Here is an 18810-nt window from a genome sequence, read left to right as displayed (position 1 = left end):
ACACACACACACACACACACACACACACACACACACACACACACACACACGAAATGAGGTTAAAAGAAAAGAAAGCAGCCTTCTCTTACCTAGGACTTATTTCTTAAGAGGATCAAGTTAGCAAAGTACCAGAGAGGACTCCGAGGAGGCCCACATCCATCACTAATTACCTAAATCTGGAGACCAGGCAAGTCTCTAAGCAGCCGCGGGCTGAACCGCAGCCGCCCAAATCCGCCACGAGGTGGCAGTACACGACGTGGTTCTAAGGACTCGGCCAGTGGTGTGGCTCGCGGCAAACTGCGCCCATAAATTACCTAGTGTGTCTGCTCTCATCACCATCCTCCCTGGGCTTGAAGGAGACTCTAGAAGGTCTGTTCCAATTCGCTCTTTTGGTCAGGTCAGAACTAGGTCCTTCAAACCTCTGCAAATGCTTTTAGCCCTGCAGCTTTAAATTACAGATGGTGACATGTGGCCTCTGGCCTGTCTCCTAAAGATCAGACAGACTCGAGATTTATAAATGTTCAAGGAAGCAGGTTGAGGGCCCAAACAAAGGAACTGAAAGGCTGGGGAAAGGAAGGCGAGGGCAGAGGGCCAGGGAGGCGAGACGAACAAGGGGTGGAATCTGTCCCGGTTTCCTCACTTGTGCTCTGTTCTGGTTCCCAAGTCGGCTACACTCACTCCACTCGAACAAAGGAAGAAAAATACTTGAAACTTCTGTCATTCCTACCGCTAGCTTTGAGTCTTTCAAATTCTTTTAAAGAAAAATAATTTACCTTGGTGGACTGGCAAAAAATAAGGGTGGTGGAGATGGGGGGGGGGTGGGGACAGTGGCACTCTAGACAAAAGGGATGTTGCCTCCTTTCCTGTGCATTAATATTCCATATTCCTGGGATGATTTCCACTTTCACAGTTTGACTGTTTTATAACAGATTTGATGCGAGAGAAGACAAATGGCCTCGCTAAGGAAAGACGACAAATCATCTCACTGCTTTTAGCAGGGTTTTCTCTTTATTTTTATTTATTTTTATTCTGTAGCTGGGCTGCAGAGCTCTCTGCCTTGCTGGAGATGTTTAATATTAACGTCAAGCCACCACGATCCCGGCAATAGAGTTGGCCAGTGTTGTGTTTACGGTTTTGTGACTGCTGGCTTCAGGAAGATGAAGCTCCTTGTTCAAACAGCAGCCCCTCTAACAGCTCCTGTTAAAAGCCAGGGGATGCTTCACTGCTTAGACGTGAATCACTTCCTCCAACCGCACTGAAGAGGAGACTGACACGCGAGTTACATTTGTGTCCCTATCAAGGCTGCTGCCCAGCGACCCGGGGCCTGGGGGGCAGCGTGTGCCGCATCTCTCAGCTCCAGTTTAACTCCTACTTTTGGGGGTCAAAACACATGGAAATTAGTGAAGGTATTTACTGGCAACCCACAGAGTTTCAGCAAGGCATTCTATTGCTTCTGGTAATCAGCTGGAGGACGTATTTGACTAAAAAAACCAGCACCATTCCAAACAAAAGCAGTGAGCACCAATCACACAAACACCAGGCACCTGGTGGTGTGAGGTACTCTGGGCCCTCGGGGCAAGTCCTGACACTCTCCTCCCTGGGGTGCAAGGATCTTATGCTCTCCCCTGCTCCTCCTCCCTCTTTGTCTTTTCATCTTCCTCCTGGCCAGGGGTGTAGACCTTTTCCTCGCTTCTATTCTTGGCTCTCCTCTCTTCCCTCTCCCACTCTCCCCTGGCAATCTCATCCACGCTCTCAGCACTAACAATCTCCGGTGGGCAGGACACCCATGGCCGTGGCTCTGGCACCCTCACCTAGACGGGCATTGCATGCCCTGGCCCCGCAGGCTAGGCTTGCTGTCACCTAAACTGCCATTTGTTAATAAGGGCAGCAAATTCTCTATCATTCAAGGCCCACACTTAACTGCTTAATGGCAGGAAGCTACAAAATTACAGGTATCGATACCACATTTTCTTTCTTTTTTTTAATAAATATTTTCTTTTTAAAAAAATGCTTATTTTGAGAGCCAGCACACAAGTGGGGGGGAGAGAGGGAGGGGAGGGGAAGAGAGGGAGAGGGGGAGGGAGGGAGGGAGGGAGGGAGAGAGAGAGAGGGAGGGAGGGAGAGAGAGAGAGAGAGAGAGGGAGAGAGAGAGAGAGAATGAGAACCCCAAGCAGGCTCTGTGCTGTCAGCACAGAGCTCGATGTGGGGCTCCATCACGACCTGAGATGAAATCAAGCGTTGGGAGCTTAACCGACTGGACCACCCAGACACCCCAATACCACATTTTCTGATTCAAAAATAAAATATGCCCTGAGACAGAGCTCTGGCTTGGGCAGTTTACTTATATTAATTGATAGAATACAAACTGATGCCCTCCAACTGTCAGTCTATTTTGGCTCTTAATAGTATCCTTCAAAGTACTTCTTCCTCTTTTCTGTAAATCAGAAATTTGGAAAAAGGCGTTTTTATTGTTTATTTATTTATGAGTGAGAGAGAGAGTGTGCGCAAGCAGGTAGGGGCAGAGAGAGAGAGAATGGGAGACACAGAATCCAAAGGAGGCTCCAGGCTCCGAGCTGTCAGCACAGAGCCTGATGCGGGGCTCGAACTCACAAACCAAACTGTGAGATCATGACCTGGCTGAAATCAGACGCTTAACCAACTGAGTCACCCAGGCACCCCGGAAAAAAGGTGTGTCCAAGACACCTGCCACCTAACTTTCCCCAGGAGTAGTGACCAGGACCCTGTGGCCTCCAGATGTCTGCAACAGGGCCATCGCGCCCTGCTTCGTTCACCAACCAGTCACTGAAGCCAGCAGTCTGATGACCGATCCCAGTTAGAAGGCTGGTTTTAGAAAGCCTACTTGCTAAGTGCAAACGGAGTAGTGTGCCCCTCTGTGCCTGGAAGCCGGCAGAGTCTGTTGTGAGGCACGGCCGTGCCTCCCCTGCAGGACGGAGAGGTAGGAGAGGTAGGCGAGGAGGCAGTGTGCTGCCAAGTGCTTGCAGGAGAAAATGCGTATCGATTTCTTCTTTCTTATAAAGGAGCACAAAGCGCTGAAGAACAATTGCGTGTCCCTGCAGCATTTCACATTCCACGTGAGACAAAGGCCCAACCCCCACCCGCCTGAGAAGCAGAGAGGGGAACCACGCAGCGCTGCGTCTCCTGGGGGTGTGTCAGCGGCCACCACGCGTCAGGGTCCACTGCTGGGACTCCAAACACCTCAGGCCATGAACGCCTCCCCCGCCTCAGATCAAGTCATTTCCCTCACTGGGCTGATGCCGCCTCATCTATATTGGAGAAGAAAGAGCCTTCAGTCTTATTTACCTTTTAAGTGGAGGTGCCCAGAGGGTAAAAGAGTTAATGTTTATAAAGTGTTCAGCTCCCCAGAGGGAGACAATGGATAAAACACAAGGTGTGGTTATGGCTCATTCAAGACCTCATTTCCAGGGTAGTTAGTAATAGCTTCCCATTACAAATGCAGAGCTTCCCAGCACCTTGAACTCAAAGTAGGATGAGGCAATGCCCTTTATTTAAATATCCTTTTTTGGTTTGACACTTACTACCAACACTAAAAATAACAATAGGTAACCAGGGGCTATTATGCCTTGTTAATGCACACACAGAATCCATTCCAGGGGTGCCTGGGTGGCTCAGTGGGTTGGTCAGACTTTTGACTCAGGTTGTGATCTCATGGTTCATGGGTTCGAGCCCCACGTCGGGCTCTGTGCTGACGGCTCAGAGTCTGGAGCCTGCTTTGGATTCTGTGTCTCCTTCTCTCTTTCTGCCCCTCCCCTATTCGCACTTTGTCTCTCTCTCAAAAATAAATAAACATAAAAAAAAAAAAAAAAAAGAATCCATTCCACAACTGTTTTCTTCTGAAACCAAACAAATCCTGAAAGCAGTCCAAAAAACTGACCTAAAGCTACAGCTGGTCATGACAGAGCCTGGTCTATAGTCTTCACATTTCCATAGTAACTAACAATTTATAGGAGGGCCACAGAAACCAAACCTAGTGTAGATATCACAGCCAAGGAGGAAACCTACAGTAGAATACAAAGTTTATTTATGTGTGTGGTCCTGGAAGTGATGGAAATACACGAGTATTCCTGAAAGATCTTTTCCCGAGGCTCATTCTCCGTAAAAATGACCTCAAAACCTCTCTAAGTAAAGGGTTGGGAATGAGAGGTCCTAGAGCTGGACTCTTCATTTCTGAGGATCTCCCAACATGGCCAAGAGCTAAGAAGAAAATATAGAGCTGGCCCTCAAGCAGTGCCGTGTTTTAGCATGGAGATGTAACCCACAGCTAATTAGGGCATGGCCTGGTGGTAAATGCAACATGTAATATGGACAAGTACAAAGTGCTAAGGGAGCAGGGGAGAGTATATTAAAGGAGTTAGATGATTTGGAGAGATTTCAGTAAAAGAGGCAAAAGCTTTTCCTCATCTGTCTTATAGGACTGTTTGCAAAAATAGTCTTACCAGCAAATTGTAAATAGACTTATAAGCTGAAAGCCTTTAAAGGCATTTCAGACAGGAGATCTACAGCCAACTCTTTTCAGGTTTGCACAGAAATGGATATGCTTCTGCTGCAGGCAAAGGGACAATGACCTAATATTTACCCATGTGAAAACATGCATTTTGTTTATTATTTAATTTTTTAAAAAGTTTATTTATTTTGAGAGCGAGAGAGCAAGCGGGGAAGAGGCAGAGAGAGGGAGAGAGAGCGTCCCAAGCAGGCTCCATACCGGCAAGTGCAGAGCCCAACGTGGGGCTCAACCTCATAAAATGCGAGATCATGACCTGAGCCGTGATCAAGAGTTGGATCCTTAACCAACTGACCCACCCAGGAGCCCCACATTTTGTTTATTTAAATAACTGTATGGATTACATTTAAAACAGTCCTTCTCAGAAACAAAAATTTAAAAGAACGTTTCATTCTCAAGACTCTCATGAGCAAGTGCCTGAGTGGCTTAGTCGGTTGAACGTCTGACTTCAGCTCAGGTCATGATCTCAAGGTTCGTGAGTTTGAGCCCCATGTCGGGCTCTGTGCTGACAGCTCAGAGCCTGGAGCCTGCTTCATTCAGATTCTGTGTCTCCCTCTCTCTCTGCCCCTCCCCTGCTCACATACTCTCTCTCTCTCAAAAATACACAAACATTAAAAAAAAAAAAAAGACTCTCATAAACAAGAAGGACTATTTTTGCTTTCTAAAGGAGACTGAGCCACATAGGGAAGCCTTCTTTGAGGTGGCACTGGATGAGTGTTAGTGCAAAACACACACACAAGCACTCTCCTGCATCAACCCTCTAGCTGAGAGAGGCTGGCATCAACTGGGAAGAGACCTTAAATAAACGGTTTTGCAAATAATACTTGTGCTACAAAAATGTTATATAATTAAGGCAAGATAAAACTGGAATCAAATTATTCCAAATGTACGAGCATAAAACCTTGACACAAAACCAAGTACAAGATTACAGTAAATATATGTGTACTACTTTGACTTACAAGTTAAACATTCATTTTTTCCCCATTTTTAAATAGTTTATTTAAGTAGTCTCTACACCCAACATGGGGCTCAAACCCACACCCCTGAGATCAAGAGTCCTATGCTTCTCCGACTGAGCCAGCCAGGCACCTGACAGGTAAGCATTCTTAGTGAGAAGAAAACCCCTATCAAGTGCTTTTGTGAGCTGTGATAAATACTGTTCCAGAGGAACAAGTAGAGACTCCAGGAAGAGCGAGCCCCACAGCCCAATGTGGGATGGAAAGGTGAACCTAGGCCTCCCTGGTGGGGTCGGTCAAGGACTATGAACATTCATTCCAACAGGAAAGGACTGAGGGTGGGAAGGGGTGAGGAGATGCCCCGGTTAAGAGAGCAGAGTCAAGAGACGCAAGCAGGAGTGGGTGGAGGAGGGGCTGTGGGGGCAGCACATGGAGGGCAGGCTGACACCGGTGAGGACCATGAGGGGCAGGGCCGAACAGTACGGCTTGAGTTCTGTAGACGACAAACAACAGAGCAGCTCCACTGTTCTGGGAAGGTTCACTCTGGCAACAATCCACAGGCCTGACCACATGACACCGAGCGGTTAAGAGCCTGCTGGTGCAACAGTCCACATGGGAAGGAGCAAAAACGGTTGGACTCAAAAAGAAGCAGAAATGGTAAATAGGGACCATTGAACAGAATATTAAAGTTCCAAGCAGATTAAAAGTAAGAAAAAAAAATCAGATGAAACCAAGGAGAACACAGGTGAGTATCTGATCCTTGGATACAGCAGGGCTTGACTGGCTAATCATAAAAGCAATGGAAATATTCTAAAGAAAAAAGGTTTTATATATTTGATTACATAAAAAAGGAAAAATTATATTGGGGCGTCTGGGTGGCTCAGTCGGTTAAGCCTCTGACTTCAGCTCAGGTCATGATCAGGTCTGTGAGTCTGAGACCCGTGTTGGACTCTGTGCTGTCAGTCCAGAGCCTGGAGCCTTCTTTGGATTCTGTCTTCCTCTCTCTCTGCCCCTCCCCCACTCATGCTCTGTCTCTCAAAATATGAATAAACGTTAAAAATTTTTTTTTAAAAAAAGGAAAAATTATATGTGACCAATGAAAATCATTAACATCAACAGGCAAACAAGATAGGATTTTTTTTCCTATCTTGTTGGAATGAAATACAGTATAGAACCATAATAGATATTACTCATACAAATTGCAAAGAAAAACTAAAAGGAAAATAAGCAGAGTATAAAACAGAAATATGAATGATTAATAAATATACATACACTTCAAGTTCACTATTAAATGAGAAAATAAACATTAGATACTTAGTTCAGTGGCTAGCACAGTGTAGGTCAGTCAAGTGTCACTTGTTACTAGCTTATAAAGCAGTAAATAACTTTTAGCACATCATAATAGATAACACTTTTGAAACATAACCCTCCATATTAGCAAAGGTATAATGACAAACCTTAAGCGGTGAGGGAGCAGGGGCATGCAAATTAGTACAACTAATCAAGATCATTAGGAGGTTTATGCCTTTGATCCAGGAATTACCCTTCCAAGAATGTATTCTAAAGACTCTAGCAAAACTTAGAACACAGATTTAAAAAAAAATTTTTTTTTTTTTTTTTTTTTAGAGAGAGAGTGAGACAGAGAGAGCATACAAGTGTGGGAGCGGGCAGACAGAAACAGAGAGAGAACTGTAGGCAGGCTCCACGCTCAGTGTGGAGCCTGATGTGGGACACCCCAGAACACAGAATTCTGTACAAATATGTTCACTGCAGCATTACTTACAAAGAAATAAAAATAATTAGAAACAATCTAAATGTCCAATATTCCATAATTTAATATTATAAAGCTATTCAAATACCTTTAAAAAATGGTGTTAAAATGCTTAAATATAAAGTTAACCAGAAAAAGGGATTCAAACATATATGCATCTATCTTTATAAAATACACACACACAAAAATTCTCCAAGAAAACATATAAAGGGGATTCTGGGTGGCTCAGGAGGTTAAACGTGTGAATCTTGATTTCGACTCAGGTCATGAATGATCTCAGGGTCGTTAGATTGAGCCCCACATAAGGCTCTGTGCTAGGTGTGGAGCCTTAACATTCTCTCCCTCCCTTCCTCTACCTCTCACACACTCTCTTTCAAAACAAAACAAACAAACAAAACATATAAAAGCATTAATGTTCAACTCTCAATAGCATATAACATGAATTTTTCTTTGTCCTTACTGTATTTTCCAAATTTTCTCCCATATGCATGTATTGTTTTTATTACAGGGGGAAAAAAAGATACTGTCTATAAAGAAAGTAGATGACCTGAATACGGCAGGTGTAGAACTATAAAAGCAAGCTGATAGAATATATCAGATTTCAAAGCTGATTATAAGGTTTAGGGTCTGTGTTTAAAAAAAAATTTTTTTTAATGTTTATTTATTCTTGAGAGACAGAGCACGAGCAGGGGAGAGACAGAGAGAGAGGGAGGCACAGAATCCAAAGCAGGCTCCAGGCTGAGCCATCAGCACAGAGCCCAACATGGGGCCCGAACCCACAAGCTATGAGATCATGACCTGAGCCAAAGTTGGACGCTCAACTGACTGAGCCACCCAGGTGCCCCAAGATTTAGGGTCTTTGTAATCAGAAGAAAAGTGGAACCATAATGGCATGTTATCCTGTGATTCATACTAAAATGTGAATGACTTATTAGGCAAACCTCCCCTATATAAAAAGCATCTCTATTATAAAATTTAAAAAAGGAAAACAAAACATCATTTTAATCCAAATAAGCCCCCCCCCCAACAAGTTTTTAATTGACAGAAAGGTTCTTGTATACATATCGAGAATGGGGAGAAGCAGCTTCACTTTGGCACATTATCCCACATATCTCTAAAAGCTTGCTCATGTCTTGGAGACAGCAGCAGGTTTTAATTCACATTCCTAAATGCATATACCAGCTCCACTACTTATTTGCTATTTAACTTGGGCAAGTTACTTAATTGCTCTATGCCTCAGTATTCTTATCATAAAATGCAGATAATGTCAACCACTTCAGTGGTTTCTTTTAAGAACTGAATGAAAAGGTACATGAACAGCTTAGCACCATTTCTGGTATATAGTAAATACTCAATAAATGGAATATGATGTTATTACTCTGTGTCATTTCACTGCAGACTTAGGGTGGATAACTCAGAGCAAAGGATGAATGCACTTAGAAACAGAAATGGTCTAGATATCTTAGCAACCTAACGCTGGCTCAGTGATCATTGAGGGAAATACAAAAGTAACGTGAAAACATTTAGCCCCAGCAGGATACTTAGATGTGATTAATACAATATTATAAGATATTATATTTTAAAAGATAGTAATAATAAAACACCAGAACTTAAAAACAGGAAGTCCTTAAGAGAAACATTTACATTCACTTTAAAGAATGTGAAAGATCCCTTTGGGGGAAAAAACGGACTCACAATCCTCTAAAAGAAATGATAGGAATTTAACCGAAATGAGAACTATAGTCAAGAAACCCCATTTTGAGGACAGATTTATCTGTTCAGCATCTACAATCTCTTTCTAGAAGATGTGCTTTTATCACTCTATATCCTGCTTGGAACCAAGGCTTCAATTTGAGAATGCAAATTCACTAGAATTGTGTAAGACTGAACAGTAGCAAATCAGGAAAAACAGAAAAAAACAATGGCAGTTTTCAATCCAGTTTTAAAACTGTGGCCCACGTCTCAGGTTTGAACTTGAGAATGTTTCCTTTGTCCTTTCTGACATTACTGGAGGAGGAAGGCCCCAGGCCTCCTATCTCTGTGCTGGACGCCATCTTTAATGATGATGTATGGGGGTCCTTTCCCCTCAGCGCTGCTGGGGGGTCAAACATGTGATGCTGCCCGCCTGAGTATCAACAAGCGAATTATAAACTGTGTCAATCCGAGTTAATGCAAAGCTGTAATCCTCTTTAACAAGAGATCAAATCACTGCTGTGAGTTATGTTCATTCTGTAATCTGATAAGAAAGAGAGGGAGCCTCTAATAAAAGAGTAATGGGAGCCTTTAATGACGCTGGTAAAAGGCAGCACCAGTGAAAATATTGCTCTCGTTCCTGCTGATTAGATCAATGTTGCATATTTGCCTGGACTTGTTTCACCTGTCAGAATAACCTGTGTCTTTTTAGGAGATAAGAAGCCTCAGAGAAAGCATCTGTATCTTAACCATTCTTGCTTGCCAGTTTTTAACCAGCGAAAAATGCTCTGTGGAGGGTACTTCTAGGGTTATTAGCTGATGTGCTCTCAAATGCAGAGCAAACTACACCAGAATATATCACCATGATTCAATGCCAAATTCTCTTAAATAAAGGGGTAAAGTAGGCAAAGGGGAGTCAAAAATGGTCTAAGTAACCTCTGGGTTACCAATTAGGGGGAGAAGAATATCATCAGTAGAGTGGTAGAATGTGCCCATATTTAGGGTGCAGACCCACACACACAAAAATGGCAAGCGGAAGATAAATTGCCTGTACAAATTCTATTATACCAAGACACCTCAAGAACAACGTGGCAGTGATGTTGACAAAGCACTTTACAATGCTGGATTACCTTTGTACGTTTCTTTTCTAGAACTCCAAATGTAAAACAATAATGTATTTGGTGCCTAGTTTTCATTAAAGGATCCTCTCCTTGTTTTTTTTTTTTTTAATTTTGTTTTAATGTTTATTATATATATATATATATATATATATATATATATATATGCGTGTGTGACACACATACATACGGCATGAGTTGTGGAGGGGCAGAGAGAGAGGCAGAGACAGAATCCAAAGCTGACTCTAGGCTCTGAGCTGTCACCACAGAGCATGACGTGGGGCTTGAACTCACCAGCTGTGAGATCATGACCTGAGCTGAAGTTGGACACTTAACTGACTGAGATACCCAGGCACCCCTCTTTGTTCTTTTGTAACGCCAGCAAGCTTCATAACAGGAGCAGGGAAAAGCGTTTTTTTATTGTAGGGGAGAAAATGGGGGCTAACATGGAAAATCTTAGTTTCTATTGAGAATTTCCTTAAGTTCTTTGCAAAGGAATGGGGAACCTATAAAGTGTTAACACTGTTACCATTTTTGTAATAAGAAACAAAGCTTCAAACAACAACAAGAACAACAACAACAAGTTTCTCAAGAAAATGCAATAACCTAGCCTTGTAACAGAGGGTACTAGAATTGGGTTTATATAAGAACAGTTGCCTGAAGCAGCAGTTAATGCTGCAAACACCAAGTTTCTTTGGTGCATTCGAGCTGCTAGTTGATGCTGAGACCCACCCCCCCCCCCCATGCTGACAGCCAGAATGCTCTGTGGAGGGGCACACCATGGCAACAGAGAACATGGCACATGTGGACTCCCTTCCCAAATGTGAGGTGGCAGCCAGTATGAGGAACATCTCTGGACCTGTCTCTGAGGTCTCCCTCAGAATTTGCTTCTCCCTGTTACACCAGCATTTTACCATCTGACCCACATCAACACAACAGAAAAACAAGAATTAACTTCTTTAAAAGTCTGCCTGAGAGGGTCTTTCAAAAACACAGGCAAAATAACCCCAGATGATTATTTCCACAACCTCCAAATTCTTCATTTTGTTGCAACTATAATAAGAGATCATCTGAATTTTTACTTCAGACTCTCTTTGGTCTAACATCACTCCAGGGGATTCACACCACGTAAAGTAAGCTGTTTCTAAAATGTTGATAAGCTCAGAATAACTTTAGTCATCAGAGAGGCCGAACAGCAATCCTGTAAATCATGCAAGTAGCACCCTGACCTGTTCTCAGTGGTAACAATATACCTAGAGGGATTCTCTCCCAAAGAGACACCAAACCTTTTCTCCTCCGTAGCCCATGGATAACCCTGTCGTCTCTACAATATCATATGATACTTTGCCCTCTTAGCAAAGATGACTCAAAGAGCAAAGAGTAGCTGCTCTGAGAGCTGAGCTGCCCCGTATCAAGGGCTTGCCAAAGTCAGTGATCATTGTTAGGGTCATAGTAACCTCCTTCCTTGCATGCAAACATGGAATACATTGGCAAAGTGGGATTTCTTTTGTTTTCTCTCGGTACCGGGGATGTTCATCAGGCCTGCAACAGAAACCACCTGCCTACCTCCTAATGTAAAGATCTACTGGACCAGCACAAATGAAGTATCTCGAGTTACGCGTGACTTTCTAACATAGGAGACACATAAAGGCATAAAAGCACATAAAGGCATTAAATTAGTATCCAAAGTTTATCCAGAAAAAATGCCCCCAAAGGAAAATTTGGTAACACAGGGGCATAAACTGGGCTACTTTGCATTTAAAAGGTGTTTTTTTTTTTAAAACATATTGCTTGAAGATAAAAACTGCTAGCACGAGAAAAGAATATGTATCAGCAGAAATTAACTAAATAGACAACACTACATAGACCACATCACAGGAGACACAAAATGAAGATGCCACTGCCTTTTTAAAGATCCTTTTAAAGATAGCACTTCTTTCTCCACTAAGGGTATTTTAATAGCCAGGGTTAAAGATCTCTTCTATTCTCTCCCTTAATGAGAACTACGTTCCAGTTTCAATTCAAATTTGACCGAGTGCAAATTATTTTTTAGCTCAAACTGGATGATTTTAGCTCAAATTGGGGATCCAAGGACGGGTAAACAACACTCAGATTCTGCCTCGCTTCTCCTCCAAAAAACCCCCCAAGCATTGGGAAATTCAGGCATATGTGTGGAACAATAAACTGGAACCGAGAAACAAAGAAAAGAGAAGGGGTTCTCTCCCCAGACTTGGCTAAGGTGGGAACCACAGGTGGAGCTGCCTCTGGGAATGAGAAATCAAAGGGCTAGAAAATGTATGTGTGTTTTACCATGATTAAAAAAGGGGGTGGAGGGTACTAGTCAGGGATGAAAAAGCCAGTTTTATCCACATGGTCCATAGGGCAGAAACCATAAGGGAGAGATCTTCCATTCACAGACTTTAATACAGAAAAAATCAAGACCTTCCCATTTCTTCTCCATATTATTGATATAATTTTCTGACGGAAAATGTCCTTTTTTTCCTGGTGATAAAAAGCAGTGTAAGCTTATTGTAGAAAAATTCCGAACACCATGGAAATACACAGACCAAAAAGTAAATGTGTTTTCTCCTCCCTGCCACCCAGCAACAAATACGTGGTGCGGCTGCTGTACACTGCGTCAGAGCTTCTTACTTTGTAGTGGAACTTCTATGAGTCCATCCTCATGGCAAAGGACTGGACCAAAACACAAGTACAGAAAACAAAACATTGGGAGTCTCCCTCACCCCTTCCCTCATGCCATTCCTTTCCCAGAGGTAAACACTGTAGATATTATGATGTATGGTCTTGCCAAACATTTCCCTAAGCACTGTAACGTTTATATACATGTATGTACATATATGCCTGTTTTTATCTTTATTTTTAAAACAAGTGGATGGTGTTACAAGCACGGTTTCTTTTTCCAGTCAACAAAATAACCTGGAAATCCATGACAGCACAATTGGTTTTTTAAAGTATCACTTTTTTTTCTATCACATGTATCTATTTAGTCAAAAAGGCGGATTCTAGTATAGTATTTTATAGCCTACTTTTCCATTGAACATTATGTTAATACCTACAGCACTACTTTGTCCTTTAAAAGCTCTTTATAATTTCACTGTGATTTATTTAACTAGTTGCTTATTGGTCATTTAGTTTCTTATTTTCCTCCATTATAAACCATGTTGCAACAAACATTTTTATTTTGTTTTGTATTTCCTATTTATTCTTTTACTGAAATATAGCTGACACACAATGTAAAGATTCTTGATGCAAATATATTTGCCGACTTGCTATTTCCTTAGGTCAATTCCTAGAAGTAGATTTTTCTGGGTCAACAGGTAAGTATACATTTAAAATTCTGAAACACATTGCCAAATGGCCCTCCAAAATGATTTTTGCCAATTACATTCCCGACAACGGTATATGAAAGTGTTTCCCCATACCATCCACACTGAGGGTTACCAAGCTTTTAATGTTTTGTAATTTTATAAGGAAAACAATGAAATATCATTTTAACTTGCATTTTTTTTTTTTTAAATTTATCCTATGTGTGTGAGAGAGACAGAGAGAGAGAGAGGCAGGCAGGCAGGCAGGCAGGCAGTGTAAGCAGGGGAGGGGCAGAGAGAGAGGGAGAGAGAATCCCAAGCAGGCTCTGCACTGTTAGCACAGAATACGATCCAGGGCTTGATCTCATGATCCTATGAGATCATGACCTGATCCAAGATCAACAGTGGGATACTTAACCAACTAAGCCACCCAGGTGCCCCTAATTTGCATTTCTTTGATGAATGAGATTGACAGTCTTTACGTTTTTGAGATTTTTTAAAAATGATTTCTAAGTTTGCTTGTTGACATGCTTTGCCCATTATTTTTACTGGGATATTCTTAGACACTTCTAAAAACTCTTTACATAGTATTTTACATAGTAAAGAAAAATATCATATTTTGAACTTTTCCTTGCCAGTTTGTCATTTACTTACCACTCTGTTTCAAAGTCTTTTTCAATGTGACTTAAGGCAGTCAGATCTATAAATATTTTTCCTTACAATTTCTGGCCTTGGTGTCATGCTTACAAAGCCCTTTTCTACCTCAAAATCATAAAAAAATTCTCTATTCATATATGCACACCAAGAACGACGTATCTGTAACTTAGCAAAACCAAAACTATTCATTTGAGAAAAAGTGGTATACGCTGATACTGATATTTTAACAATTATAAAAGTTTCCCATCCTTCAGTATATTTTGTTATGTACAAAGTAAGAGACAAAACAGTACAGTAGCAGATAGTCTCCAGTTATGGAATTACTCGAAGAAAAACAAAATAGGCCAAGCCATGACTACCTCTTTCTTAAGATAAAGTACAACACCTATTGGCCCCGAGAGTTTGCATACTAGAAGCAGAGAGAGCTAATAATGCAGTTACTCTACCCATAGTCAACCTGGCTTATTCAGACTATGGAGCATGAGCAGTTATGTAGATAAATGCCTCCTATCCCTGGGAAGCACAAAGGGAATGGAGTGTGCTGCAGTAAAAACACATGCTCAGTTGTCCAGCTACAAGACTTTTATTAAATTCCTTATTAAGTGGGCTCAACAAGCTGGAGAACAATGCTGATAATAAGCAATCAGTCCACAAGAGACAACCTTTTCCCCCCACCAAAACTGAACGCCGGAAGGACTATCACCCAACAAATGTTCCCAACCCCTTCTCCCTTGCCTGCTCTACCTGAAGGAGCAACTTAGCACAGTTCTATCCAATGAGATATAAGAATAAGTTTAGAAGGGATTCTGGGGAAGCTTTTCCCTTTCTTTTCTTTTCTTTTGTTTTTTCTTTGTTGTTGTTGTTTACTTTTCTAATAAAAGAAAGTAGATAAATCTGACATCACTTCTTTCCTCTCTTCTTCCTGCCCTGAACATGTCTGATGGCTGAAACTGTAGCCGCCATCTTGGGACCACAAGAGAAAGACCAAGAGATGCTGGCCCTTATATCATTGAGAAGGGAAAACCACTGGCAGGAATTGCATGCTACACCTACAATTTTTCTGTCAGAAAAAAAACCAAAAAAAAAAAAAAAAAAAAACCCCCAAAAAACAACCGCTCACTTGCTTATGCCTCTGCAGGCAGGTTTTAAGTTTCTTACAAAGTCCAACATGATCCTAAATAAAAGAGCCATTTTCAAGTAATCTTTGGCTAACATGTGGTTGCAACCCTCAGATATTTTAAGTGAATAAGTAAGATTTAAGAAAACGAAGTGCCCCTGGGATATTAGGTAATTCAAGAAAAATCCCAACTAAGAAGGACAAAAAGTTGATTTCTAAATGATCTAGTAGTAGTACTATATTCAAAAGATGGCACTAATATTTAAACTGGGTTTCACTTTATGCCTGGGGGAATAATGTTTCCTTAAATGGGTTTGTTTTAGTTTTAAACATCTAGTTTTCTTTTCCTTTGATGTAACTTTTCATGTTGTCTTGACAGGGATTTTAAGTTGCACTCAATTTACTCTGTAATTTTAAAAAACAGACTGGATCCAGAAATAAGCGGAAATAAACAAACAAACAAAAAACCCCAGCCAGCCAGACAAAAGCATTCACTTGCAAAAAGCATAGGTGAGCATGCAAAGTCACAAAGTTCTGACCGGAAATGAATTTATAACCTTCCATAAGCTCTTTTGTACTTCGGGATACTGAACAAGGGCAAACAAAAAATAAGTAATCACTGTGTTCACGTAAACTTGCAGATCTACTACTTTTCAGGCCAGGAGGGAAAATCTGATGTGGTTTAGTAGCAAACAACACTCTCATATAAAAAGGTCAAATGTACCTTGAGAAATAAAACTGGCAGACTATTATGTATTTACCCTAGGACTAATAATTTCACTTGGTAAAGATTTATGTTTACAAATGTCTACCACAGCATTATTTACAGCAATAATTAAAAATAACTGTCCAACAACTAGTGAATGGTTAAATAAGGAACATAAAAATATTATAGTCATTTTAGTGACATGAATATGCTCACAGTATACAAAATATTTAAATGAAAAATTCACAACAGAATATAATTTTAGTTATATTCTAAAGAAAAATAAGAATATACTCGAAGGGAACTCATAAAGACTGAAAGCTGGCCAGCTCAGTCAGCGGAACATATTACTCTTGATTTTGGGGTCAAGAGTTCAAGCCCCAATTTGGGTAGAGAGATTACTTTAAAATAAATAAATAAATAAAATGAAATGTTTAAGAAAATTAAAAAAAAAAAAAGACTGAAAGAAAATATTCAAAGATGCTACAGTGGCTCCCTCCTGCATGTGTACATACTTACATACACACATTTCCTAGCTGCCTATGCTGAGAGAACCTAGCAACAGTGAAACCCAGTGACAATGAACACCCTTAGCACACAGATCTTGGTTTCTAAATACCACAATCCACAAAAAAGAATCAGGGTTCCTTGGAGAAAGACAGACTCCAGGGTTGGAACAGGGAAAGTATAAGACAAGCCTAGAATATCCTGTTAGAAAGTAAGAATGTACTCAAGGAATGGGGATATTTCAAAAGGACAAAAGCCAGCTTGTAAGGGCTTCATTAATGCTGAACAATTTTAAAACAAAATAAATGATAGTAATAGATTATAATTCACTGAATAAAAAAAAGCAGGAGTTCATACTAATATAATGAATGACAAATAAATGAAAGAGAAGGGATATGGCTAAATAAGCAATATTATAAACATATTATAATGTAGAATGCCAACTAATAAATATAGAAGGAATTATTCTCTAAAAAATGGCTAATTATTAATTGTTATATTATGAGGATACATTTCTTGGATATATTTCTATTTTGTTTCAGTTTTATAAAATGAGCATGTACTTCTTTTGTAAAAATACTAAGGAAATCCTCAATGGCAGTCTGAACAAACACAACTTAATACACATCTCTAGAGCAGTATCAAGCCATTTTAAAAAAGGAGAGCAGGAGCGCCTGGGTGGCTCAGTCAGTTAAGCGTCTGACTTAGGCTCAGGTCATGATCTTACGGCTTATAGGTTTGAGTCCTGTGTCAGGCTCTGTGCTGACAGCTCAGAGCCTGGAGCCTGCTTCAGATTCTGTGTCTCCCTCTCTCTCTCTCTCAAAAATAAATAAACATTAAAAAAAATATTTTTAGGGGTGCCTGGGTGGCTCAGTCGGTTAAGCGTCCGACTTCGGCTCAGGTCATGATCTCACGGTCCGTGAGTTCGAGCCCCGTGTTGAGCTCTGTGCTGACAGCTCAGAGCCTGGAGCCTGCTTCAGATTCTGTGTCTCCCTCTCTCTCTCTGACCCTCCCCCGTTCATGCTCTGTTTCTGTCTCAAAAAACAAATAAAACATTAAAAAAAAAAATTAAAAAAAAAATTTTTTTTAAAGGAGAGCATACGCACAAAACCCACAAACACACAGAGCAAGTACAAGTGCTGTCCTGACCCGTCTGTCTGTCCTAGAGAAAAGCCCAGATGTCCTAGGCAGGTGGCTAAAGTTAAAAACAAAATAGCAAAAACAAACAAAAACCCACCAGAGGCAGCACTGATATTTACAGAAATTTTGTTTTGGTTTTACAGTAATTATGGGGTGAAGAGATGTGACAAGGACCCTTGCTATGATGCCAATGACAAATGGTTAACTGATAAGAAGAAATGGAGAGAGCGACAGGCTGTAGAACAGGTCAATATCAGGCTGTCATGGAGCCATTTGAGACACATAATTAATCTATTACTCACCTGGCATCATCATTCATTGTAGTTTGGTCAATAGGTGCCATGAAGCTTAGTAGCTTGCTAAGGACGTGAAACCTAAATAAAGCAGGAAACAAACAGGCAGCAACATTAGTAACTATTAACCTAGAAAAGGAAACACATTCTATGAGCTAACAAACTCCAGAACTGACCACAGAAGCATTTGGCTCCAGAATGAAAATAGGGAACAATTCATTGGCACATACTAATCACAACTGTATTTCCCTCTAGTTCTTTTATATTACAGAAGTCTGATAAAAGCACATTGTAAATGACAGTAGTTCAACACAGATTCATTTACATCACAGTCCCCAGAAAGAGTAGACACACTTACGCTCTTGAGCAATATACTAATCCTCAAACATTACTCCAGACAGAAGACAATAAGGACTTGAATACCCCGTTTTCCTCCTCTAAGTATATCCTCATCATTTTTGGTGTCATTACTAGTAGTTACTAGTGTAGGTAGTAGTACAACACCCAAGTTACAATGCCTCACCACCACCATCACTCACTAGCACTAGTTCCCTGAGTCAGAGAAGGCTTCTAGAATTCCACACCATCTCTACTTACTAGACCCAGTTTTTCATTTCCCCCATCCTTAAATGAAGGATTATATCTGAGTACATAACAAGTTTGATCCCTAGATCTTCCAAGTCATGGTGTTATGGAAATTTAAATAACATCACTTCCACTTCCCACCAACAGGAAAAAAGGGTATTTTTGTATGGAGTGCTTCGAGATCCTCCAGAGAAAGGAGCCGAACAACTATATGACCTTATACAGACCAAATTATACAGAAGAGAATTAAAAGCAGCTAGCCCTTTCTGTTCATTATAATAGAAGAGGATGTACGACAATATGCATATTATAAAATTCTAACCAAAAAACTCTACTTGGGGGGCATTTGGCTGGCTCAGTCGGTAGATGTGATTCTTGATCTCGGGGTTGTAAGTTCGAGCC

The 18810-nt window shown here is 40.9% G+C and overlaps 1 protein-coding gene across 5 annotated transcripts in view; it reads right to left on the bottom strand.

Moving 5' to 3' along the window:
• AATF (apoptosis antagonizing transcription factor) overlaps nt 1-18810 on the bottom strand; it is a 103984-nt gene that overhangs the window by 7582 nt on the left and 77592 nt on the right. For 2 of the 5 annotated variants that reach the window (XR_007459165.1, XM_049636537.1), the window contains one exon: nt 17833-17904. Coding sequence is in view for 3 of the 5 variants with exons in the window: in XM_049636537.1 (XP_049492494.1) it covers nt 17833-17904 (72 nt within the window). In the remaining 2 variants the exon portion in view is untranslated. Of the gene's footprint in view, nt 1-248; nt 1369-17832; nt 17905-18810 lie in introns of those variants that run through there. The other 3 variants (XR_007459166.1, XM_049636539.1, XM_049636538.1) reach the window with 3 other exon arrangements.

The sequence above is a fragment of the Panthera uncia genome, chromosome E1 (assembly GCF_023721935.1).
Source record: "Panthera uncia isolate 11264 chromosome E1, Puncia_PCG_1.0, whole genome shotgun sequence".
NCBI lineage: Eukaryota > Metazoa > Chordata > Mammalia > Carnivora > Felidae > Panthera > Panthera uncia.
This window is presented reverse-complemented; position numbering and strand designations above follow the sequence as displayed.